Source organism: Lampris incognitus, chromosome 1 (genome assembly GCF_029633865.1).
Source record: "Lampris incognitus isolate fLamInc1 chromosome 1, fLamInc1.hap2, whole genome shotgun sequence".
NCBI lineage: Eukaryota > Metazoa > Chordata > Actinopteri > Lampriformes > Lampridae > Lampris > Lampris incognitus.
In genome coordinates, this window is record NC_079211.1 from 145,937,680 (window position 1) to 145,963,605 (window position 25,926).

Genomic DNA, 25,926 nt, shown 5'->3' on the forward strand with positions numbered 1-25,926 from the left:
CCTGGCGCCACGTACATAAAAATGATGCGATAGCAACCACCATCAGTATGAACTCTTACACGGTTACCTTGTAAATATCTCTACTCCTGCTCAATTCCCATCACGTAAATAAAGTTATGCATTAACTCCATCACTAGTATTAGCAGCACTTAATGCCTCCTTGCACTTGTTTTTCAGTTGCATTAAAATTTGTACTACCCCAAGAGCGTTTGCTTCCATGTTTTACGGTTTGTGTACATTTAATTTGGGCGAGGACAATAAAAAATAAAGGTAACACTTTAATATGGGGAACATATACACCATTAATTAGGTGTGTATTAGCATGCAAATTAGCAACATATTGGCTCTTCACTGGTCTTTATTAAGCACTCATTAATGCCGTATTCTGCACGGCCTTATTATACAACCAGTAAGCCATTAACTATGAGTTTTCCCTCTATAACCTCAGAAGTGTTGCTTATTAGTAGCACCATCTCAATATGCTTTGCTTAGTATGGCCTTTATAAGGTGGTAGTACCACAAGAAGAGTTATTCTCCCTTACTAACACTTAATGAATATGGTCTGTTCTTACATAACAACACACAAAAGTACAAGTGTTCATAGTGTTAAATTACTCTAAATTAAGTTTTTGTTACTTAGCATATGTTCCCCATACTAAAGTGGCATCTTGATCATTACTAATTCACTAGCAATTAAGTTTTTGTTACTTAGAATAGGTTCTCCATACTAAAGTGTTACCAAAATAACAATATAAAATACAAATAAAACGTAAAGCCCCCTGAGGCAAATTTGTGATATTGGGCCACACAAATAAATTTGACTTGACTTGACAATGGTCCACAACTAAAACCCCCACTCCTTATAATAATGTTAGCATCTTGTCCCCCGAAGACTTGAGCTACATACCAACTGAACGCAGCCTGGCTCATTTGAAACCTTACTGTGAATCACATCACAGACAGATGCTGTCCTGCTTACTCATTTTTACAAGGAAAAGCTTTTCCATGATGGGTGCTGGGAAGGACAGATCATCTGGTCAGCCAAAAGTCTCTGGAGTCACTAACACGGAGCAACGACTCCATATTTCCACTGTCAGCAGGTCATTTATAATACACAGCTCCTGGCTGATATTTGGAAAGATATTAAAACAAAGGGCTAAAATTAAAACAACGACAACTTGGCAACATGAACTGATCACCTTGGTATTTCGGTCACTGTGGAGTTTTGTTAAACGAGGCACTGTTGGGCCAGAGTCTTTGTGCGTGCTCAATAGTCCAGATAAGAAAATCACAGAAAGTTGAGTCAGTTCATCTGGACACGACGTTTATTGAGAGAAACGTTTCATCACCCACGTCTATAAGTGCCCTCTGCACTCTCAACTGACTGCCCTTATAAACACTACAGTCAGTACCTTTACATGATGTTAGAAAAAGTGGATTTATTGTGTTAGTCCGACTAAAACTGGACTTTTAAAATACATGTCAACCTGTTAGTCCCACTGAAATCGTACTAAATGGAATTTCTCGAAGTGGGACCAACACGCCTAGATAATGCGGTTGGGGATGGATTTACTCTGGCATGTATACGCTTCAATCAGCCCCGAACTGCATGATCCGTAGTTCCCGCGGGGGTCTTTCACCCGGAAGTCGAACAGTGCAGCATCATCATGGCGATTGCCAGAGAGTGTTGTGTCAGATAACTTGCTGGCGCTCGCTAACTTGTTTGTCACTTGTTTGGTATGTGATGCAACAGGTCAACCAGAAGAAGGTCCAATAGCAACCGGCTGAAAGGGGGCATATCGCCCCCTACCGTACCGGGGTCGGACACACTTCCGTCAATAAATCGATTCTCCCCCTGCTTCTTGTACACTGGGATAATGACAGTAGTCCAATTACATGGCCTAATGGAGCTGTAACCGTAGCTCGACTTCACCGTGCATGTAAACGCGGTCACTGGCATAACGACCGAAACCAACGACTGGTTTCATATGCAAACTGCCATGACCGTTAACTAGACACTCCTTCACGGATGAGGATGTGCACATCCTTGATAGGGAGGAACGCTGGTTTGAACGAGGAGTCCAAGAGGCCACCTATGTGAAGAGGGACCGACCATCCCTGAACCGGGGCGGGCGGGCGGGGGGGGGGGGGGGGGGGGCTAAGAGTACATACACTGATTCAACTTTATGTGATTGTTAGGACAGTTATTAGGAGAGAAGGCTTAATTTACAAGCCAAACACTTTTAAGTGAGTTTACATATTCTGCACATCAGTCTTGGAAGGAAGTTGAACATTAAGACGCGAGGACACAAACTTAAAAGTGCTTTAGCCGAGAGCGTCTACAAAAAAACGATCTACGTGCCTGAAATCAGCCAAAATGCTTCGACCTCTGATTTATAACAAAGTGAGGAAATAATGGCGCGATAGTTTAATCTCGCTCTCGCTCACAGTGTCACCACAGTAAAGTAAACACACACAGTTCTTATCAGGAATCCCATGCTATTCATGGCGCTCCTCCAGCCCAACAGACAGCGCTCCTCATTCACATTCCGATGTCCGGATGTCTTTGTTCAGACGCTATGGAAATCTCACACGCCTCTGATTCCCCGGCAACGCTCGGCCAGGAACGCTGGGGAGGAGGAGGCGGAGGAGACAGACACTTTCTGTCTTCACTCCCGACATGTTTGTTAGGAAACCCTTTACTTTCTCCCTTACCCTCGCTCTCGCTCTCTACATCTGTTTGAGAAATACAGACAGACAGACAGACAGACAGACTCATAACCTCTTTTATAGAGGTAGTGATTAATGACATGAAGAAGTGAAAGGGTATATTTGAGTTGACGGACGGTAATTTCTTGCTGACAGCGTGCCAAAATGACAGAGCGGAGACCAGAACCTCGCCAACCCCGTTAAGAACTGCAACAAACAGCTCTATAGACACAGGACCAGAATAATTACACGAGAAACTGCAACAGACACAATGGAGGCAATTCAACAACCCCCCTGAATCCATCCTGCAATACTGCTGCAGGTGTTCTCTCCCGGCTACTGCACATTAGGCCCATTTTCCTAAACGGTAACGCAAAAGTCTTAAAGATCCTAATTTCAAGCCCCCTCCTTGATATGTCCAATAGCTAGTAAAAGGAGCTAAACCTCATTTATTTCCAAATATGTCCTCTCTTGAGGAAGCTAACAGAGCGCCACAGTGGTAACTTGTTTTTTTATGGCCAGGAATCAGGGCGCTATTTCATTGCCAGTGATGTTTAAGTGGCCATATCCTGCTTACTCCTGCTGTATAGTTTTATTCTGGACTTCCACTAGAGTAGCTTTGCAATCACAGTTAGAAGAAATCCTTATTGATTATACTGGCCCTTTATGCAGCCCCTCAGTCCATCCTGTCTGAAACAAGTCGTTTTAGCTTGTTTTAGCTGTCTCTTTAAGGCCCCCTTCCCTAAAAGCCCACTGCTTTCTTCTGATTGGCCAACCCCCGGAAGCCTGCCAGGAGAAGCAGGCAGTGCTTTTAGCACTGCCTCATCCTCAGGGGGAAACAGAGCTCGATGGCGAAACAGAGTCCAATACAATAATAGGGGTGTAAGAAACTATCGATACACTCGGGTATGGCGATATTATATTTTGTGATACTGTATCGATTCTCAAAACCACTGTATCGATTTTTCATTGTTTACGTGTAAAGGTTCGTGATAAACACGTTATGTTGTGTGTCACCCCACGACCGCTAGATGGCAGTGTTGTAATCTATCTTCAGCCATTTGACTCTTCCACTCCAACCCAACAACGTAAACTTAAGACAGGAAGTAGCATAAGCACAAAGAACACAGGCCTATGACATCACAATATATCACCTTTCTTACAGTATCGCGATATATCGAATCGTAACCCATGTGTCGTGATACGTATGGCACCGCCAGATTCTCACCAGCACACAACCCTATACAAAAACGGTGTAGGAGGTCCCGTGAGCAAACTATAAATCTACTAAGTAGCATAATTTCTTGTCCTTGATTGGAAATGGCAGCTTCTCAAACCCACCCACACATGTTGGAGCCCGAATACGATCCGGAATATGAGAGTGGAGAGCACGATCATCCGCCAAAACAAAGATCACATCAAGATAACGGCGGATTTCCATCACAAGCCTTATATAGAGATGTGTCTCCAAAACCAACCCACAACCATTATGTATACCACAAAAAAGAGCCATAAGGGTAGTTAATGTAGGATATCGTGAACGCACCAAAAAAAAAGCTATTCTTAAAGTCAAGTGAAGTTCAGGGATTTCGTAGAATTTAACGCAACGCAAATAATGTTCAAAGCAACAAACCACCTCCTACCGAGTAATACACAAAACATATTCTCAGGAGGGGAATTCAACTATGCGGTGTTAACGGAGTTTTATTTACCTCTAAAGATTACGACATTTTTCTTTCTACGACACCGAGTGGATATTTGGGGTGTACGTCGCATCAAGATCTGTTTAGTCTTGGTACATGACATTAGGATGTGTTTTTCTTTATTATTTCTCTTGTGTTTTTGATGTGTCTTTTTTGTCCCCCTTTATTCTTATTGTTCACAGTAGTTGAGTTTGTATTGTGCAGCATGACCGGCATTGAATGTGAACTCTACAGTACAGAGGGACTTGAGTTTGTATTGTGCAGCATGACCGGCATTGAATGTGAACTCTACAGAACAGAGGGACTTGAGTTTGTATTGTGCAGCAGCTGAATTAACTGAAGAGTAGGTGAGAAGGGGTAGGAAAAAAACAAGTGTCTACTTCCTCCTCCTCCTTTTCCAACACGGAACAAATAATCTGACGTATATGGAGATTTGTTCGCTGAGTTTGACATGTGGACTTGTTGATCACTTCAGATTATTGGTAATGTATGTTATATCCTGCTCATTTACATGTTCGACATAAATCATCATTCATTCGTCCTATGTATGCCTGTTAATCATGTACGCGTGGGAAAAGCGCTAAAATGCTGACTGAAGTGGAAAATCTCTGCTGACGCGACATAACAAAGGCTACATACACTACCGTTCAAAAGTTTGGGATCACCCAAACAATTTTGTGTTTTCCATGAAAAGTCACACTTATTCACCACCATATGTTGTGAAATGAATATAGAAAATAGAGTCAAGACATTGACAAGGTTAGAAATAATGATTTGTATTTGAAATAAGATTTTTTTTACATCAAACTTTGCTTTCGTCAAAGAATCCTCCATTTGCAGCAATTACAGCATTGCAGACCTTTGGCATTCTAGCTGTTAATTTGTTGAGGTAATCTGGAGAAATTGCACCCCACGCTTCCAGAAGCAGCTCCCACAAGTTGGATTGGTTGGATGGGCACTTCTTTGAGCAGATTGAGTTTCTGGAGCATCACATTTGTGGGGTCAATTAAACGCTCAAAATGGCCAGAAAAAGAGAACTTTCATCTGAAACTCGACAGTCTATTCTTGTTCTTAGAAATGAAGGCTATTCCATGCGAGAAATTGCTAAGAAATTGAAGATTTCCTACACCGGTGTGTACTACTCCCTTCAGAGGACAGCACAAACAGGCTCTAACAGGTACTATTTAATGAAGATGCCAGTTGGGGACCTGTGAGGTGTCTGTTTCTCAAACTAGAGACTCTAATGTACTTATCTTCTTGCTCAGTTGTGCAACGCGGCCTCCCACTTCTTTTTCTACTCTGGTTAGAGCCTGTTTGTGCTGTCCTCTGAAGGGAGTAGTACACACCGGTGTAGGAAATCTTCAATTTCTTAGCAATTTCTCGCATGGAATAGCCTTCATTTCTAAGAACAAGAATAGACTGTCGAGTTTCAGATGAAAGTTCTCTTTTTCTGGCCATTTTGAGCGTTTAATTGACCCCACAAATGTGATGCTCCAGAAACTCAATCTGCTCAAAGAAGTGCCCATCCAACCAATCCAACTTGTGGGAGCTGCTTCTGGAAGCGTGGGGTGCAATTTCTCCAGATTACCTCAACAAATTAACAGCTAGAATGCCAAAGGTCTGCAATGCTGTAATTGCTGCAAATGGAGGATTCTTTGACGAAAGCAAAGTTTGATGTAAAAAAAATCTTATTTCAAATACAAATCATTATTTCTAACCTTGTCAATGTCTTGACTCTATTTTCTATTCATTTCACAACATATGGTGGTGAATAAGTGTGACTTTTCATGGAAAACACAAAATTGTTTGGGTGATCCCAAACTTTTGAACGGTAGTGTAGCTGGTAAAATGTTCCCAGCGAGGTGAATCAGTTCATCCGGACACAACATTTCGTCACTCATCTCAGTGACCTCTTCAGTCTCAAGTGACTGCAGGTATCCCCACACCCTTATAAACAATACAGAGGCATGACGACCGAAAACAACAATCGGTTTCATGTGCAAATGACCATTAACTAGAGTTACAATGGCCATGTGTCCTATTCACAGAGGATTGGGGAATGATTGCAATCACAGCATTGTAAGATGGTGACAGATGTACTCTTAGCCCCCCCCCCCCAATTAGGGATGAAGGTCGTCCCCTCCTCACATACACGGCCTCTTTGACTCCCCATTCAAATCAGCGTTCCTCCCTACTGAGGACGTGCACATCCTCATCCTTGAAAGAGTGGCCACTGGCCTGTAGATGGGTGTAGACCAGGGGTGGGCAGTCTTACCCAGAAAGGGGCCAGTGTAGGTGAAGGTTTTTGTTCCAACCAAGCAGTTACACACCTGACCCCACTAATCAAGCGGTAGAGTCTTTGCTGAGGAACTTGATTAGGGGACACAGGTGTGTAACTGCTTGGTTGGAACAAAAACCTTCACCCACACTGGCCCCTTTCTGGGTAAGACTGCCCACCCCTGGTGTAGACTGTGGAGTCCTGGCCTGACGCGTTAGCTCTCCGGTGCTGTGCCATCCTCTTGGCCACCATCTGTTTGGTTTCCCCAATGTACAAGTCGCAGCAATCTTCCTGGAACTTAACAGCGGACACTATATTGCTCCGTTTGTGCCGGGGGACCCGATCCTTGGGATGGACCAATTTCTGGCGCAGCGTGTTTTGGGTATGAACGCAACCAAGACGCGGTGTTTGGAAAAATCTTAACTGTTCCGACACTCCCACCACATACGGAATCACCACTGACAATATGCACATTACTTGGGTATCGGAAGGGCTCCCTCCACCATCTGCAGTTGGGTTTTTTTAGGGAGTTGTTCCTTATCTGATGAGAGGGTCTACAGACAGGAACTTGTGTTGCTGTAAAGCCCACTGGGGCAAATTTGTAATTTGTGATATTGGGCTATACAAATAAAATTGATTTGGTTTGATACAAAACGCCACCGCTCGGCTCATTACTGGGCCAAAGAGACATGACCATATGACTCCTGTGCTTGCCTCCCTACACTGGCTCCCTGTTATACCAGTTGATTTTAAAAATGTATTACCTTAAAAGTGAGAATCAGAAAGTGAGACGTATTCTGATTCTCACTTTTAAGGCCTTAAACCAGTGTTTCTCAACCCAGTCCTCAAGGACCCCCTATCCTGCAGATTTTCTTTGCAACCCTGAATAGGTACCTGTTTGTAGTTATTCAACCAATCAGCGATGAATGTCTGGGTTTGCACACCTTGCACAATTAAGTGCTATGAGATGACTGGTTGAGTAAGTACAAGCAGGGCTACCTATGCAGGGTTACAATGAAAATCTGCAGGATAGGGGGGGTCCTTGAGGACTGGGTTGAGAAACACTACCCTAAACGGTCTTGTTCCTACATACATTTCTGATTTATTGACCAGGTATGTGCCCTCTCCACCATTAAAGTCTGCAGGTGGAGCCCTGCCGGTCATTCCCAGGTGTCGGTTTCTTCCAAAGGGTGATCGGGCTTTTGCTGTTAGAGCCCCCACGCTATGGAACCAACTTCCTGCTGAACTGAGACTAACCAAGTCTCTGGCTTCTTTTAAATCTCATCTTAAAACTGTTCTCTTTGTGAAAGCTTTTACAAATGTTCGATATTTGTTTTTGTTTATTCATACCGTTTTTATTTTTGCTCTTACTTATTTGGTCTTGTTCTTATTTTTGCCTTGTCTGGTTTTATTTCTTTGTAAAGCACTTTGTTACATTGCTTTAGAAAAGTGTAAAATAAATAAAAGCTCTCCATCTATCTATCTATCTATCTATCTATCTATCTATCTATCTATCTAACTGTAGGAGTACCAATTGAATAACCAAGTTGGTAAGGAAGCACTAAGTAAATGGTTTCGGGGAAGAAAGAAATCCTTCCAATATTTTTTCTACAGTTTGACTAGATGTGCGATATGAAAATGTTCAGTCTGTACACTGCGGCCCCTGAAGTACCCCAACGTGTGATGACTCAACATGTCAGCAATGCACCAGTGAGGGATGCTTATCTCCCATCCTGCCCCTGTGGGCTCCTTGGGGCCCGGCCCACATCAGAAAGACAAACAGCAGCCGGCCCGTGTCACAGTGTCAGAGGCCGGGAAGGGCTTAAATAAACAGCCTGCCAGCCGAGTGCTGAGGAAGCAGCCGGATCCCGGGGGGGTGGGGGGGGGGTGACGTCGAGCCAGTGAGTCTCGATGGGACAGCCTGGCTGCTCGGAGGGGACGTCCCGTACTAGAAAGATCAATGATCAGAACCCCAGAACCTCCACTGTCCGTCAACGGGCAAGCGGGGCAGAAGGCTGCAAACTCATTTTAAACAGTGCTGAATGGGAACCCAAAAAGCTTAAACACAGAAAAGAGGACATTAAAAATCCAGATATGATTTCTCCACCTTCACACCTCGCCTGTATGGAGCTTGTCTCAAATACCGAGTAACCGAACTCACAGTAGACACGAGCTCAACCGAAAGTGGGAGAGTTAAACAAGCGGGGGAGGATAAGGGAAAGCCCTCCCATTCCCAAAAGCCCTCCCATTCCCAAAAATTCACAGGGTGAGTCAACCTCACAACCATTATCAATGTGCCGTCCAAAGTGTCCCGGAGCAAGACCCAGAACCTGTTAATTGTTTCTTTTGCTTCTTGAACTTGGTTAAGAACAGGCCCATTATTAGGTCCCATGAAACGCCATTTGGAGCCCTGCACCCTTCCACGCCTTGGCAAATATCCAAGTAAAACACAACGCTCGGTGGGATTTAGTGAGGGGCGGGAGACTGATTTGACTGACAGTCAATCACAAGCAGTCATTTTTAGAACAACGTGGGCATCGATAAGCTATCAGCTAGTTCCAGTTTGGTGGTAGAACGTCACGGCCTTCTCTCACTCGGTACCTTTACGTGCACGGTTAAAGCTCGGTCAGGCCAAGTAATTGGACTACTGTCGTCGTCCCAGTATACAAGAATCGGAGAATCGATTTATTGACGGAAGTATGTCCGACCCCGGTACGGTAGGTGGCGATATGCCCCCTTTCAGCTGGTTGGTTGTTGGGTGAAAGACTATGGGTCATGTGCAGAACGCCTAGGCCAGTTCGGGGCCAGTTGAAGCGTAGACATGCCAGAGTAAATCCATCCCCAACCGCGTCACCTAGGTGTGTTAGTCCCACTTTGAGAAATTCAATTTAGTACGATTTCAGTCGGACTAACACTTTACATGTATTTTAAAAGTCCAGTTTTAGTTGGACTAACACAATAAATCAACTTTTTCTAACATCATGTAAACGTAGTCAATCTCACGCCACTCATTCATTCAGTCATTGGACATTTTTGTGAGCGTACATCCGCAACGTGACATTACTAAAAAAGTATGTCAGGGAGAGAAAAACATTCTGGACACAAAAACACCCCTGAATTTCCAGAACACGGTGTTAAAAGGATGCCAATTAAGTGCAGATAAAAGAGGTGACAAGATAGTCTGATTTTTCATTTCACAGGGCCTGTAACGATCCTTGACCGACTCAGTTTAGACATTCGCTTTTCGAACATCCTCTTTACGTCGTGTGCCTTTCATGTAAGTAACCACCCAGTCAAATTCCTTGGACATCCAAAACCAACACGGCAAATAACAACAAGTTGGGATCCTGAAACTCTGCAACTTTCCCAGCAGAACGGCCATCATTCAACGGACCACCCCCATCAAGACAGACGAATGAGGCCGGAATGCTAATCTGGAAGAGCAGTCTTCCGAGGTCATTCATTGGTTGAATCTGAAGCGGTGTTCCCGTTTACAGAGCCGGCACACTCGGTAACCGGCCGTCTACATGAAACCTGATTTAGTGTTTGTCAACCAACTGGCGTCAACTAGAACAGTGGTTCTCAACCTTTTTGGGGTCCTGGACCCCCTGCGTATTTTTGATCTACCCTGAGGACCCCTCCACCTGATCTTGGGGGAGGGGGGTGGCAATTTGATAGAAACAGTAGAAACTGCATTTTAAATTGCATTATAGCATTTATTCACTCTTTGGGGCAAAAATAAGAGCTTTCAGTTGTAACTTAGATATAGTTAACAAAACAGAATTCTTATGCAGTAACTTTCAGATATATGTAACAAAACAGAATATGTATTCAGTAACTTTCAGATATATGTAACAACACAGAATATGTATTCAGTAACTTTCAGATATATGTAACAACACAGAATATGTATTCAGTAACTTTCAGATATATGTAACAAAACAGAATATGTATTCAGTAACTTTCAGATATATGTAACAACAGAATATGTATTCAGTAACTTTTAACGATGCAAACGGGAGCGAGATCTCTTATTAAAATACAATAAATTACACTTGTGAAACAGATGTAATTAGAGAAAAAAGTCCTGTTACCCTTTATAGTTTAGGCAGATAAAGGCCTCAGTCACATTTGAGTAAAATAATCCCATTTCTATAAATGTCATAGGATCTTTTTTTAAAAAGATATTTTATTTTCACGGACCCCTTGCAATTACACCACGGACCACTAGGGGTCCGCGGAGCCCCGGTTGAGGAACACTGCGCTAGAACAATTTCAAATGGAATTCAACTCAAATTCACATTTAGGCTGTTAAAGGAATGAATCTACAGGCTCCGTCTGCTGACAGGAAAAGGACTTTTCATCCAATAATTTCAGGTAGTGTAATGGTGTCGTAGGACTTCCGGTTTTCATTTTATCAGGGGAGCAAAATTCAAATCCTCTTCAAAAGAGACTTTTATGGACCATTTTTTTTTTTAAAGCCAAAGATGAGCTTTGTCCCCATTCGGATTTCTTCCTCATTTCACTACTGCACTTTCATGTTACGGCGTGTATTGCGACATCATTATTGTCATTATCAGCATTTTCTGCTGCTTATCCGGGTCCAGGTCGTGGTGGTAGCAGGCTGAGGAGGGAAGCCCGGACATTCCTTTCCCTGGCCACAACCACCGGCTCCTCCAGGAGGAGCCTTGGGATCCTCCTGGAGGATCCCAGCCAGAATATATAATCACCCCAGCTTGTCTTAGGTCTACCCGGGGGGGGTCTCCTCCCAGTTGGTCGTGCCTGGAACGCCCAGGACGCATCCTAACTAGATGTCCAAACCACCTCCGTTGGCTCCTTTCAGTGCGGAGGAGCAGTGGCGCTACTTCAAGCTCCTCCCAGATATCTGAGCTACTCGTCCTATCCCCAAGGGTGTGCCCAGCCACCTGACGGGGCGCACCCTTAGGGATTGGATAAGGTGAGCATATTATTATCATCATCATTATTATTATTACTATTATTATCATTGTTATTAATATTACTGGATAACAGAGACAACAGGAATATTTTAGTAACAGTTTCCAGTTTTGCAGCAATAAAGCCTTAAAAATAATCAGTTTGACCGGAGTTTGGGGTTCTCCTCAGAGGAGGAGGTTCATTTGGCTACCTGCTCACACTAAGGGGGGGGGGGGAAATTGCCAAATGATCCCACCACCCCTCAAAACACCAACGGCTGGAAAACTGCAAGGAAAACAGGAAACAGCTGTTGAGGAGCCACTTGTCCCGGTCAAACTCTCACTCTTGCCATAAACCCCCATTCGTCTGTGGAGTCTTTCCTCTTCCCTCCATTCGCTCTCATCTCTTCCATTCAGCCTACCGAGCCTAACCCCCACCCACACCCCCACCCCCCACCCACACCCCAACCAGACATTCACCTACTCTCACTAAATGGTTAAAAACACATGGAAGATAATGTCGCATAGCGCCAACTAAGTTCATACTGGCCCTTTGTCAAAGGAAACAAATAAACCTCTCTCGGGCCTAATCGAACCCGCTTTTAAGATGCCGAACAATAAATTTCAGGTACGAAAGGTTAGTTGGACTTCCAGTACTGAAGAGGTTTAATCAGCATTTTTCTTTTTATAGTACATGAACCCTTCATCTAATCGTGGAGCGAGTACTTGCTGCAAAGGTAGCTGGGTGTGCAAACCCTCATACTGTACACGTGGAAACACAACACACGCTCTGTGTGTGTGTGTGTGTGTGTGTGTGTGTGTGTGGCCACAAGGCCGAGGCCAGATCTGATTTCGGAACAGGAAATAGACACATCTGGCCACGTTGCCACATCAAACGGAGAACTCCTCTGGCCGTGGTCTCTACAGCTCCACCAAGACTCAACTCCCCACCCCCTCCATCATATCTGCCATGTAAAACGGTGCGACTACTGCAGAGAGACCATTTCATCATCCCCCCTCCCCCCCGTACCTGTTTCATATTAATCATATCACATTACCTCCCACATGCACAAACAGTGTGCTTTGTCATTATGAAACTTATCATGCAAACGAACACACTGGTGTGGAATAATCTGGTTTGCCAATTCAGACCAGCCTCACTACCGCTTGTATATAAATATATATATATATATTAAATATACAGAAAATATATAAATATAAAATAAATAATGAATAAAATATAAAAAATATATAAATAAAATTAAAAAATATAAAAAAATATATAAATAAAATAAAAAAAATATTAAAAAATATATAAATAAAATAAAAAATAAACAGAAGAAAAATAATAAATATATAAAGAAAGAAAAATATATACAGATTTAATTAATACTGTCTCGCACTTATGCTTTTTTGTGGTTGTACACATTATAACTAGGGACGCACCGATACCCATACTGGTACTGAATACTGGGCTGATACCAGGCAAAAGTGGGGTACCAGTGTAGGAAATCTTACTCAAGACTAAAATCGGATACCAGAAGGTCACGAGTAACATGTCATAAATAAAAGCAAAATGGTTTGATTTAATGCATTTTTGGCACATGGAATCTCATATTTCTTCAAAAGTGGGGGGAAAAAAAACCCCGATTCCATCTGAATTGTTTTGCCCACTGGCCCCCAAAGTTATGGTCTAAATCTGCACTGCTCAGCAAAAGGAATGGATCGGATCGGTACTTTTGGTATCGAGGCTCGTCCTCAGAATCAGTATTGGCTGGGAAAATACGACACCGCACCAGCGCAGCCCTAATTAGACGAGGATCATCAAACTTACACCCTTAACTATATCACATCTCCACTTTTTATCTGCCGCCTCTCACATTTTGTTTTGTCAGACTATCTCGGTGGGGAGCACATGGAGTCCTGATCCGGCTCACGGGGCAAGTAAACACAGATCTGAACTGAGATTCGGATAGAGACATCTCTTTTAACCAAAACACGACTTCGTGTGCCCTTCTCGGATACGCTTCTTGAAGCAATAAAAGGAACCGTACTTCCCCTCTGCCCTCTCTCATAAGCTGCGGTTATCCATTCCTACCACTTCTCTATCACGCTCGTGACCCTTGCCGGGGTCATTCAGAGAGTGCTGAGCGCCTTGCAGAAGCGAGATGACGAGGTCAAAACGCGAACATAAACCAGAAGGACGAGGTTGGACCGACGGAGCCTCAACAAGCGCACGGCAGCAGGCCGGGGTTTCCCCCGTCCCAGCCGTCCAGCGACCATATGGGGTTCCCTTCTCCACGAGGACCGACACGGTCCCTGTCCGTGAGAGACGCCTTCGCAGCGTGTTGACGATCGAAGGCCGGCTGTGCTGTCGGTGGGGGGACAACACCTCCGGGACCTGGTCTCCGCGGGGCGCTGAAGCAACACTGTTCAAAACGCTGTTCTCTATTAATAAAGGCCGTTTAGTCCAGTGTTTCTCAACCGGGGGTCCGCGGACCCCGAGTGGTCCGTGGTGTGATTGCAAGGGGGTCCGTGAAAATAAACTATCTTTTAAAAAAAAGATCCAATGACGTTTATAGAAATAGGATTATTTTACTCAAATGTGACTGAGACCTTTATCTACCTAAACTATAAAGGGTAACAGGACTTTTTTCTCTAATTACATCTGTTTCACAAGTGTAATTTGTTGTATTTTAATAAGAGATCTCGCTCCCGTTTGCATTGTTAAAAGTTACTGCATAAGCATTCTGTTGTTACATTTATCTGAAAGTTACTGAATACATATTCTGGTTTGTTACATATATCTGAAAGTTACTGAATACATATTCTGTTTTGTTACATATATCTGAAAGTTACTGAATACATATTCTGTGTTGTTACATATATCTGAAAGTTACTGAATACATATTCTGTTGTGTTACATATATCTGAAAGTTACTGAATACATATTCTGTTTTGTTACATATATCTGAAAGTTACTGAATACATATTCTGTTTTGTTACATATATCTGAAAGTTACTGAATACATATTCTGTTTTGTTACATATATCTGAAAGTTACTGAATACATATTCTGTGTTGTTACATATATCTGAAAGTTACTGAATACATATTCTGTTTTGTCACATATATCTGAAAGTTACTGAATACATATTCTGTTTTGTTACATATATCTGAAAGCTACTGAATACATATTCTGTTTTGTTACATATATCTGAAAGTTACTGAATACATATTCTGTTTTGTTACATATATCTGAAAGTTACTGAATACATATTCTGTTTTGTTACATATATCTGAAAGTTACTGAATACATATTCTGTTGTGTTACATATATCTGAAAGTTACTGAATACATATTCTGTTTTGTTACATATATCTGAAAGTTACTGAGTACATATTCTGTTTTGTTACATATATCTGAAAGTTACTGAATACATATTCTGTTTTGTTACATATATCTGAAAGTTACTGAATACATATTCTGTTTTGTTACATATATCTGAAAGTTACTGAATACATATTCTGTTTTGTTACATATATCTGAAAGTTACTGCATAAGAATTCTGTTTTGTTACATATATCTGAAAGTTACTGAATACATATTCTGTTTTGTTACATATATCTGAAAGTTACTGAATACATATTCTATTTTGTTACATATATCTGAAAGTTACTGAATACATATTCTGTTTTGTTACATATATCTGAAAGTTACTGAATACATATTCTGTTTTGTTACATATATCTGAAAGTTACTGAATACATATTCTGTTTTGTTACATATATCTGAAAGTTACTGCATAAGAATTCTGTTTTGTTAACTATATCTAAGTTACAACTGAAAGCTCTTATTTTTGCCCCAAAGAGTGAATAAATGCTATAATGCAATTTAAAATGCAGTTTCTACTGTTTCTATCAAATTGCAACCCCCCTCCCCCAAGATCAGGTGGAGGGGTCCTCAGGGTAGATCAAAAATACGCCGTGGGGGGTCCAGGACCCCCAAAAGGTTGAGAACCACTGGTTTAAGCAACGGGATGACCCGTTTTTTCCGGTCTAGTATCTGGACACACCCGTCTACTTTCCTCAGCAGAATCCCCATCGCACCGCTCTCGGTAACACTGCTCCTCTCAACCGCCCAGAAGCCAGCACTGTGCTACCTGCACTGGGAGTGGGAAACGAAGGCACTCTATCGCCTCAGAAGTCCACGCCACCGCTGACGTACCGGTTGCTCTATGGAGTTGGGCTTTAGTATTTATGCATTTCTACATTTGCCGCCGTCTCTCCCCGCCCACATGGTGGTTTCATTTTGATCACAACTACAACCGTGTGACTGTGAAAACTGGGGCACTCATGTCTGCCTTCTGCTTGCAAAGGTTGTTGTTGTTTTGTTGTTGTTCCACTGGAGCAGGACTTGCCCTCTGACCTTAAAGTGCTATGCTGGAAATAGGCCCACATAAGAATGTGATCAGACGCCACTCGGCTCCTCAGAACAGCAAACGGGTTATGAGCAACAATTCTAGTTATGGAATCAGATCAACGCCAGCCTTGGTAACTCGCATCACTACATGTGATCTGCCCTGCCGACGCGCCAACTTGGAACCCATGAAAGCGGAAGTTCCCCCCCCCCATCCGTCCGACCACGGTTATAACCTCCGCGCGAGCGAGGCTGGGCCGGCCGAGCCGAGGCCCGTCTGGAAACAAAGAGGCAGTTTGTGCTTCTGAGCACGATGACATAACAGCCCTAATCTGCGCCCGTCTCCGAGGGACCTCCCAGCGCCGTCTCCGCTTCGTTTCTGAGAGGCCCTTGTTGTTCAGCTCCCAGAGACGGTCAGAGATTTAGATCATAACTGAGCGGAGATGAATCTCGGGGCTGTTATATAACTCTGAGAAAAGGATGAACTCGGCACACGTCAGAGACCTCGGTTGTCACCGGTCATCTTAAGCAGAGCAGAAGGCGGTAGGGGTAGGGGGGTGGGTGGGGGGGGGTGTTCCTTCAAATCTGTTATATCTTACTGGGAACCGGCGTAAATGGAAAGCTACTGTCCTCTGACGAGCTATCGCGGTGTAGATTATCGTACCCTTCTTCTCTGGTCTGCTCTCGCTCTCAAAGGGCCACAGCAGGGACCTTCCCCCCGGTTCGGGCCTCCTCCATGGAGGCCGGGAGAAAGTCGTCTGTCACGTAGACAGCACTCAGCTCAGGGCGGCAAAGCCAAACAGGCTTGTTTGAACCTGTAGGAGAGACGGGGCGTGGCAGAGGGACGGGTTTCAACTCCAAAGTCTTCATGTTGAGAGAGGGCGCGCTGGTTTTCCTCACTGGAATGAACGTAGGCCGACCTTCGCTTGCCGGGGTCAGCTGGTAAATGTCAGACATCTCGAGAGGACCCGTTGTTTTCCGCCCCGTCCCCAGATAACGCGTCGGAACAATGAGATCAGACCCACTCGTTGGTCTAGAAACCAAGTCATCTTTCAAATGTCTACGTTGAGAACAGGGCCGCGTAAACAGCCCCTGGACCCGCTGCTGGCTCCATATATAGTTTTACAAGATGAGGTCCAAGTACGAGTAGGTCAGCGTGAAAGAGCCACTCGAGAAAGAGAGAGAGACGCGAGACAGTCTTTATACTTCAGGCAAGGTACCAGAGAGGAAGGACAGGCTAGGTAGGAGTCGACCAATTATCAGACCGGCCGATTATCGGATCCAATATTCAGCATTTATGCAATTATCGGAATCATTAATATCTTTTTATCTCGTTGCAGTGGCGGATCTAGAGATTTTTTCCTGGGGTGGCAAGAGGTTCATGGAGGGGGGCAATGGACGTTATTCTAAACGTATTATTATTCAAAACTCGGATTTCACCAAATGTATTTTGTTCTCTACTGTTTGAGATGAGTTTGGTGCGGGCCTCATTGACCTTCACCATAAAATATACTTTAAAAACATATTATCCGATTTACAAATGGGGGGGGCAAGACTGTGCCCCAGAGGTGGCAGCTGCCACCCCGTAGAGCCGCACCTGCTCTGATTGCTGCTAAAATAATGAATTTTAAAACGTGCTGCTTTGGCTCTGATGCAGCAGCCTCTCTCCCGTCTGTAGTCGCCCCTCTGTTGTCTCGAGCAACGTCCCACCCGCAGCACTATCCGTTGGGTACACATCCCCAACAATAGCCTATATAAGCATGCATTTGCAGACCGCAACAGCTCCGGCGAGCGAGCGAGCGCATTTGTGTTTCTACGGTAAGGGGAGCAGATATTGCTGAGGTTCCAATAAACGTCACAATTCTCTACACTGAAGTTGCAAAAACGCCACAATCTTATGGTCCGTTTCTACGAGGACGAGCACGCCCAGTTAGCCAGTTACACCGCTGAAAACGCCCAAATAACGCACTTTGTGGCAGTGATGTGCACTATATAATATAGTTAATTTGTGTAGCGATAGCTGTATCGTTGTGGAACGTTGGTGCCAGTGCAGCTGCAACTTACTTTAGCCACCATATTGCGGACATCAACATTACTGGCCTGTACGAGCTAGAGTTTTTACATGTTACTACCGCAGCTCCCGCTCATCCAGACTTCACACTCAACACTCGCAGGAAGACGGGTGTACTCCCCCCTCCGACCCCAATGTGGGTTGCAGTGGCAGAGTGGCGCTGTTCATGCTTGTGAAGAGTTAACAGTTAATGATCTGTTAATGAGCGTCGGTTATCGGTCAGGAAAAAAAAACCAAATCAAAATAAGAACCGCTTATCCTGCCCTCACGGTGGCAGGGATGCTGCAGCCTATCCCAGCAGTGATTGGGCGGCAGGCGGGGCGACACCCTGGACAGGCCGCCATGCTTTGTTGTTGCTGGGAACTCCCTGGACTTTTTGTTTTGAGATATAATGTTGAAAAGTTCTGTTTTGACCAAACATATGCTTGAAGGCATTTCGACCAAGTTTGTGTTGGAGTTTGTGTTACTCTACATTTCGACACCAAGATTTTCATCGTTACCGCAGATGTATATCTATTCCAAACATCGGTTATCGGTCTCCTCGATTACTAATAATTGGTATCGGCCCCTGTGGCGTAGGCAGACACCGCAGTGTGGGTGGGCATGGGGAAAATCAGGTGGGCCTTGCCGATCCAAGACCAGCGACACTTAATAGGTTCCGAGACTCACATGTGAACCAACATATGCGATTACAACTACACTTGCCACAAGCCCCATACATCACCAGAGGTCATGTTACAGGCACCAAGATGAACATTAACAGCCTCACATAGCCTGGCACAGCACACACACACACACACAATTGTACCCAACAAAACTATACACCATCAACAACACATAATGAAATAGGCAATAGGCTACTACAGTCTGAAATGGTAAATTAGCTTACTTTCGATGACTACAGCAGCAGACGATGGGGCTTGCTACTGAACGCTGAGATTATTTCATTATAGTCCAACGGGTCAGTCAGTTCTCGTTCAAAGGGGAGCAGGGACAACGAATCAGTCTGGATGTCCTCACCGATGCCCCGATGCCAGTTTTTACCCGACTTCCAGTTGAAAAGAGTCTTTCAGCAGTACAGCTCGTTACGGGTAGGGTGACGAGGGCCCTTAGGAGACGATTCACTGTGGGAAACGTGTCACTGGGGCCATGCGTCGAGCACTCCATCCAGCGATGGAGAGGCCCCGTCCGCTGTGACCTTCCTCCTCGGCTGCTGTACGAACACGTCGTGTTCTGCATCTTCACCAAATGTGTTGGACCGAGGCAAGCGAGCAGCGGCAGCTCTCGTAAACCTGTATGTGTCCACCTTAAAACGAGTGTCCAGGGCGTCCAGGTAGCGTGGAGGTCTATTCTGTTGCCTACCAACACGGGGATCACCGGTTCGAATCCCCGTGTCACCTCCAGCTTGGTCGGGCGTCCCTACACACACAATTGGCTGTGTCTGCGGGTGGGAAGTCGGATGTGGGTATGTGTCCTGGTCGCTGCGCTAGCGCCTACTCTGGTTGGTTGGGGTGCCTGTTCAGGGGGGAGGGGGAACTGGGGGGAGTAGTGCGATGCTCCCACGCGCTACGTCCCCCTGGCGAAACTCCTCACTGTCAGGTGAAAAGAAGCGGCTGGCGACTCCACAGGTACCGGAGGAGGCATGTGGTAGTCTGCAGCCCTCCTGGGATCGACAGAGGGGGTGGGGCGGTGACCGGGTCATCTCGGAAGAGTGGGGTAACTGGTCGGATACAATTGGGGAGAAAAAGGGGGGGGAAAACCCCAAAAATGATCTGCCTGTCTAGTATATCACTGAATATATATATATATATATTTTAGGTCTGAGTTGTCCTTTACACGTGACGTGATCTTTTGCCCCTGGTAGATCCAACCTGCGTATCGCCCAGCTTAGCTGGCAACTTCCTCTTTCGAGACCCAGCGACCTCCCAGCTCAGAACGTCATGTTTCTTCACCACATCGTCTGAATGCACTCAATTAGATCAACGCAGTCTGTAACTGATACGGCGGAAGACTGCAAGCGCTTAGTGGCGCAGTCGCTCGTTTCAAACAGCTTGTTGAACATGACAAGTAGAGACACAATGTCTTTCATTTGCATTTGCTGAAGTAGAGAGTTGGGGAAAATTATGGCTAGCCTTCTGGAAGCTCTCACCCTCCTAAGTGGTTGGCTAATGTCGCCCTCAACCATTATAACTATAGCTGATTACAGGACTCCAACACTCTGCAGGGCGTCCAGTCAGAGGCAGAGGTGGAGCTGAAGTTCAGAACTTCACAGTCGAGCTCTTCACCACATACGGTGCTTCCACACACACCCACTAGTAGTTTCCAAAGTGCAATAATACATCCATTATCCAAACCGCTTATCCTGCTCTCAGGGTCGGGGGATGCTGGAGCCTATCCCAGGAGCCATTGGGCGGCAGGCGGGGAGACACCCTGGACAGGCAGCCAGGCCACCACACAGGGCCAACACACACATTCACACCTAGGGGCAATGCAGTACGGCCGAGTCACCTGACCTACATGTCTTTGGACTGTGGGAGCAAACCGGAGCACCCGGAGGAAACCCACGCAGACACGGGGAGAACATGCAAACTTCACACAGAGGACGACCCGGGACGACCCCCCCGTGGTTGGACTACCCCGGCGCTCGAACCCAGGACCTTCTTGCTAACCACTGTGCCACCAAGTGTAATAATGTGGTTCTGAATTAAAAATAATAAACACTGCGGAACATCGTATACACACACAGAAATGCATACATATACACACAATCACAGATAGAAATCTAAATTAGGGCGCTGTCGACACAAAAGAGTGAACGCACAAAGTCTCAATCTCCCTGATATCAAATATTAACTGCCCATGCGCGGACGCATCGTGGTAGAAAAGTTTAGAGGCTACCGCACAATATTAATAACCATCCTAACATGCTACCATAACTTCACGGGAACTAGGCAGCGCTAGTAAACAAACACTTCGCTTAATATAACACACGTACGGCAATTAGCAGTCCCACTTACACATAACATTTGCAGTCAAGCCCTGATAACAAACACATCTGGGCCTAATCTGGGGCACTTTTGGTACTTACGGCTCAGTTACGGCACTGGCAAGTGTTGTGTGGGCCAGACGTGGCCCAAATGTCATAAGCCGGGCCTCACTTGGGTTACGGCAACTGTTGTGTGGGCCAGACGTGGCCCAAATGTCATAAGCCGGGCCTCACTTGGGTTACGGCAAGTGTTGTGTGGGCCAGACGTGGCCCAAATGTCATAAGCCGGGCCTCACTTGGGTTACGGCAAGTGTTGTGTGGGCCAGACATGGAACAAAATGTAATGATCCGGGCTTGACTTGGGTTACAGCACATCCTCTGTGGGCCAGATGTGGGTCATATAAGGTGGACCTGTGGCTGAGTGGAGGCAGCCACACTCACCCCGAGTCAACGCCGCCATTCAAGGCCAAATGTGGGCCGTAAGACAACTACAGATGTGGGCCATATGTGGGCCAAAGACTCTTTGCCTTCTGAGGCGTGTACAGTAACGTGAGTGGATAACCATGGTAGTTGACTGACAGCTGTGATAAGTAATAGAAAACTGATTAACGCAAATGGAAGATAGAGTGAGGAAAGTTGGCCTCTTTTAACAGCCGGCTTCAAATTTTGTGTGGCCGCAGCTTTCAGAGAATTCAGCAAGGGTCTCCAATATTGAGCCAACAAGTGTGAAGACTTTTCTCACTGCACTTGACCGCGAACTCCATCGGACATCACGGGATCTCTCTAGGTCCAAAGTTTGTTTCCCTGATCGCAGCTGTTGTTGGATTTCCATAAATCTAGCATCTCTATGTGACCCTGTCACGAAACTATGCAGGTTGCTAATGACATCAAAAAATGTTGAAATGCTGGGGGACACCCTTCATGCTGTGCACAGGGCGAGGTTTGGGCGACGGGAAATGCAGTGCACACATATGTGGCATAGAGAAACGCTTTCTTTAAAATCACATTTCCCCCTTCTTTGTTACCGGACATAACCGATGCCCCGTCAAAACCACATCCAACGCACAATGCCGGGTCCAGCTGCAGCGGCTCCAGCACTTGCAGGAACTTTGCTGACGTAGCAATTGCGTTCATGTCCCCAGTCTCCACAAAAACCAGAGCCCTTTCCTTCAACACGCCTTCGTGCATGTATGTGATACAGACTGCCACGCGCTCTTGCTTCGACAAGTCCTTACACTCGTCCGCCAAAATTGCGCAGTATTACGTGCCGGTCTCGTCATGCAAATCCGCCTTTATTTTGCGGCTATGTAGCGATGCTGCGATTTCCAGTATCTCATTCTGGACGTCGGGGCTCGTAAGTTTCCCGTTTCTAGGTAATTCCTCCAGTCACGGTTTTGTTTCTGGGTCACGGTTAGAGATCAGTTGCCTCTGTTCAGTGCTTCTTCGTTTTCATGATGTCCTCGCCACGTGATATCTTGTTTTGCACAAATTACAGTGCGGTCTATTGCAACTTTAATGTGCTCTCTATCCCTTTCCACAAACGCCCTGTTGACAATATTTCCCCGTCCTGGCTGATGGCTTTGATTGGATGCCTCGGTTCTGCCCAGTGCTGTAGCATGTGCCCTGCTTTGCCTCGCCATAATCTTTTTTATCCTGCAGTAGTAGTAGTAGTCCTTAGGGGTGTAAGAAAATATCGATACACTCGAGTATCGCGATATCATCGTTTGTGATACGGTATCGATTCTCAACACCACCATATCGATGTTTAATTGTTTACATGTAAAGGTCTGTGACAAACATTTTGTGTTGAGTGTAACCCCACGACCGCTCCATACCAGTGTTGTCATCTATCTTCAGCCATTTGACTCCTCCACTCCAACCCAACAGCGTAAACTGAGACAGGAAGTAGCATAAGCACAAAGAACACAGGCCTATGACATCACAATATATCACCTTTCTAACAGTATCACGATATATCGCGATATATTGAATCGTAGCCCCTGTATCGTGATACATATCGTATCGCCAGATTCTCACCGCTACACAGCCTTGTAGGCCTCCGTTCCTCTGCAATGGCGCAGCTGTACAGACTCGCAATCTGGCTTTTGCAAAAGGCACTGCCACACGAAAAAATCTGACTTATCAAGAAGCAAGAAATGTTTTACTTTTATTGGCCCTGTAATCCTATGGTTCGGCACTATAACAAATGTATAAAAACTAAAACAAAGCAGCCAAAACCTGTATAACTGCTATATGACTCAGGGGAAAGTCCCCGGACACAGGGCAGAAAGTGCTAGGCGTTAACGCTCACATCGACTAACAATACAAGCGATATCACCCATGCATTCTCCATTTTTAACATGGACTAATGGCAGAACATTGTTTAACCCTGAACTAACCCCACAGCCGAGTATTCAGATAATTGAAACAGTATTCACTGACTGCTATTCACTGGGTGATCCAGCAAAAAAGGAAAGCCTTCTGATTGGATGAGCCCGGGTGTCAAGTGGGTGGGCCCGGGCCCACCGAGGCCCACCCACAGCTACGTGTCCGACCGGCCCTGTAATAACCATATCGGGTCGACCCCCCAGTACAAGCGAAGGGGTTGAGAGTGCCCGAGTACCACGGGACACCCGTCGTGTCCTGTGTAATATCAGCCATCACGCCTGGTAAAGTTACACGGCGTCAAAAACACCAAACAAAACCACTCAGCTGTGTTCGGTGTGACCTAAATAATCTGGCTTTGTAAACCGAAGCTTACAGGAAACAAGCTGTTCATCTATTGAAGCCGGGGAGGGAAACAAGTGCCTGTTTACGTTCCGCTACACTTGTAAGGACCAAATTGCTTCTTCTGCTTCTTCTTTTTGCCCACAAAAGTGAGGACGCTGGCCAGTCCTAACTTCTTTAACAGTCCATTTTAGGGTCAGGACTTTGGTTATAGTTAGGGCAGGGTTAAGGTTGGGCATGTAGTTCTGATGGTTAGGGTTACAGGCTAGGGGATGAATGTAGTTAGTGAGGGTTAATCGATCACTCAGTCAAGTTGTATTGTATATAGTGCTGTTCTAGCTGCAGGGCCCTCACAAAGATGGAAAAACAAATGTGTGTGTGTGTGAGAGAGAGAGAGAGAGAGAGAGAGAGAGAGAGAGAGAGAGAGAGAGAGAGAGAGAGAGAGAGAGAGAGAGAGAGAGAAATTAAAATGCCAGAGGTGAGGGGTGGTCAGTACATCTGGCTATGATATAGATACGCTGCTGATCTGAGACTAGATGTCTTCTTGTGTTGTGGGATTGTGGTCCTTCCTGGTAACATGGTGATATAACTTAAATGTTGTCAAGGGGCAATTTTCTGAACCTATTCCACTGTTGTGGTGAAATGAAAAAACAAACGTCTCTACCTGCTTGGTCATCATATCCACATTACTGAAGCTCATTTTTCTACATACCTGACGAGAGCACCAACGGTCACCCACTAAATGTCACATTGTCCGCATGGAGGTGTTCCGTAAAGAAAAACTATTGCAATATTTTTTATGTCAGTATCTCCTAGGCCCTCTTACAGTTTTCACTTTTCGTGCAGTTACATCTTAAGTCAAGTCCATTTTGTTTGTACAGCCCAATGCCACTAAGTTAATGGGATCTTGTGGAGGAGGGGGAGGGGGGGTTGCTGGCAGATAGGGACGATATTATGGACGCGATCTGTCATTAAACCCATCAAACCGGTCCTCGGTATCGAGTCCACATAACTCGGTAATGAGATAACCATTTTTATTGTATTAGGAGCTGGAAGGAGGGTGGGTGCTCTGACACGTCTGTGATCCAGACTACAAACGTAGAGGCCGGCTGAAGAAAATCCCGAATCTGAATAAACCTCACTTATAGTTTTCGTCTCGGGCCTTCCCCCGTCCGCTTCACGCGTTTGTGGACGTTCGCAGCCAGCGTCGGGACCGACGCCGGCGTCACCCACGCCGCGCGCCCGGCGATAGCCCGGTGCCGCGACGCGTGCGGCTTCTAAACTTCCCCGAACCTTTTTGTTACATTTTTGGTTCCAATTTTAACGTTCTGTTTGCTGACGTCACAAACGGACGCGGGCGCGCTCGGCGTTTACCTCGAAGAAGTCGCGACGAAGTCCCCGTCCAGCAGCCGCAGTTTGCAGAATAGCACCCCGTTGACGAAGGGCACGGCCGTCAGCTCCTCCAGAGTCAGCTGCGTCTGGAACTTGAATTTCTTCTTTTTCACGAAGAAGGCCATCTTAGCCAGCCCCGCGCGCGCGCCGCAGGTACGGGCGGCGACGAGAGAAGAAGAAGAAGAAGAAGAACTTGGAACAAAAAAGGTGAACCGGAGCCGCCGTTTCTTCTCTTTTCTATTTTTTTTCTTCTTCTTCTTTTTACTTCATGTCTTCATCCGAAGTCTTCCTCGCTGATGACTCGGCGGCTCGTGGATCCGCCCGGTTCGGTCCCCCCCCACCACCCCCGAGTTTAAACGGAGCCCTTTACGAGTTCGACGGTGAAGCACAGCGCGGAGCCGCGTTCTGCATCATGACAGGCGGACTTCTCCTTTCCCCTGCGCCTCGAGGGGAACTTTGAACTCGCAGACTGCAAGGAGACACCAAAACGCCTTCGTCCGAGTTAAAAGGAGATAGAGCGCCACCGCGTGGCTGCGGCGTGTACTGCAGGTATTACAAATGTGCGGCGCGCGCTAGGGTTTCACATGGCAAAGCGTAAAACCAAGAGTGACCAGGAAAACAAAAAAGATAAATATCCACGAGTTTCCTGGGGAGGGGGAATCGCTAGGGGGGAACGATTATGGGTAATACTTCCGGTGTTCGGCGGA

At 45.5% G+C, this 25,926-nt stretch overlaps 1 protein-coding gene across 1 annotated transcript in view; it reads right to left on the reverse strand.

Moving 5' to 3' along the window:
- Positions 1 to 25,661, reverse strand: part of eeig1a (estrogen-induced osteoclastogenesis regulator 1a) — a 46,102-nt gene extending 20,441 nt beyond the window's left edge. Inside the window, exon 1 of the mRNA XM_056284068.1 lies at positions 25,202 to 25,661. Within this exon, the coding sequence (XP_056140043.1) occupies positions 25,202 to 25,344 (143 nt within the window). The 5' untranslated portion in view covers positions 25,345 to 25,661. The remainder of the gene's footprint in view (positions 1 to 25,201) is intronic.
- Between the last annotated feature and the right edge of the window lie 265 nt (positions 25,662 to 25,926).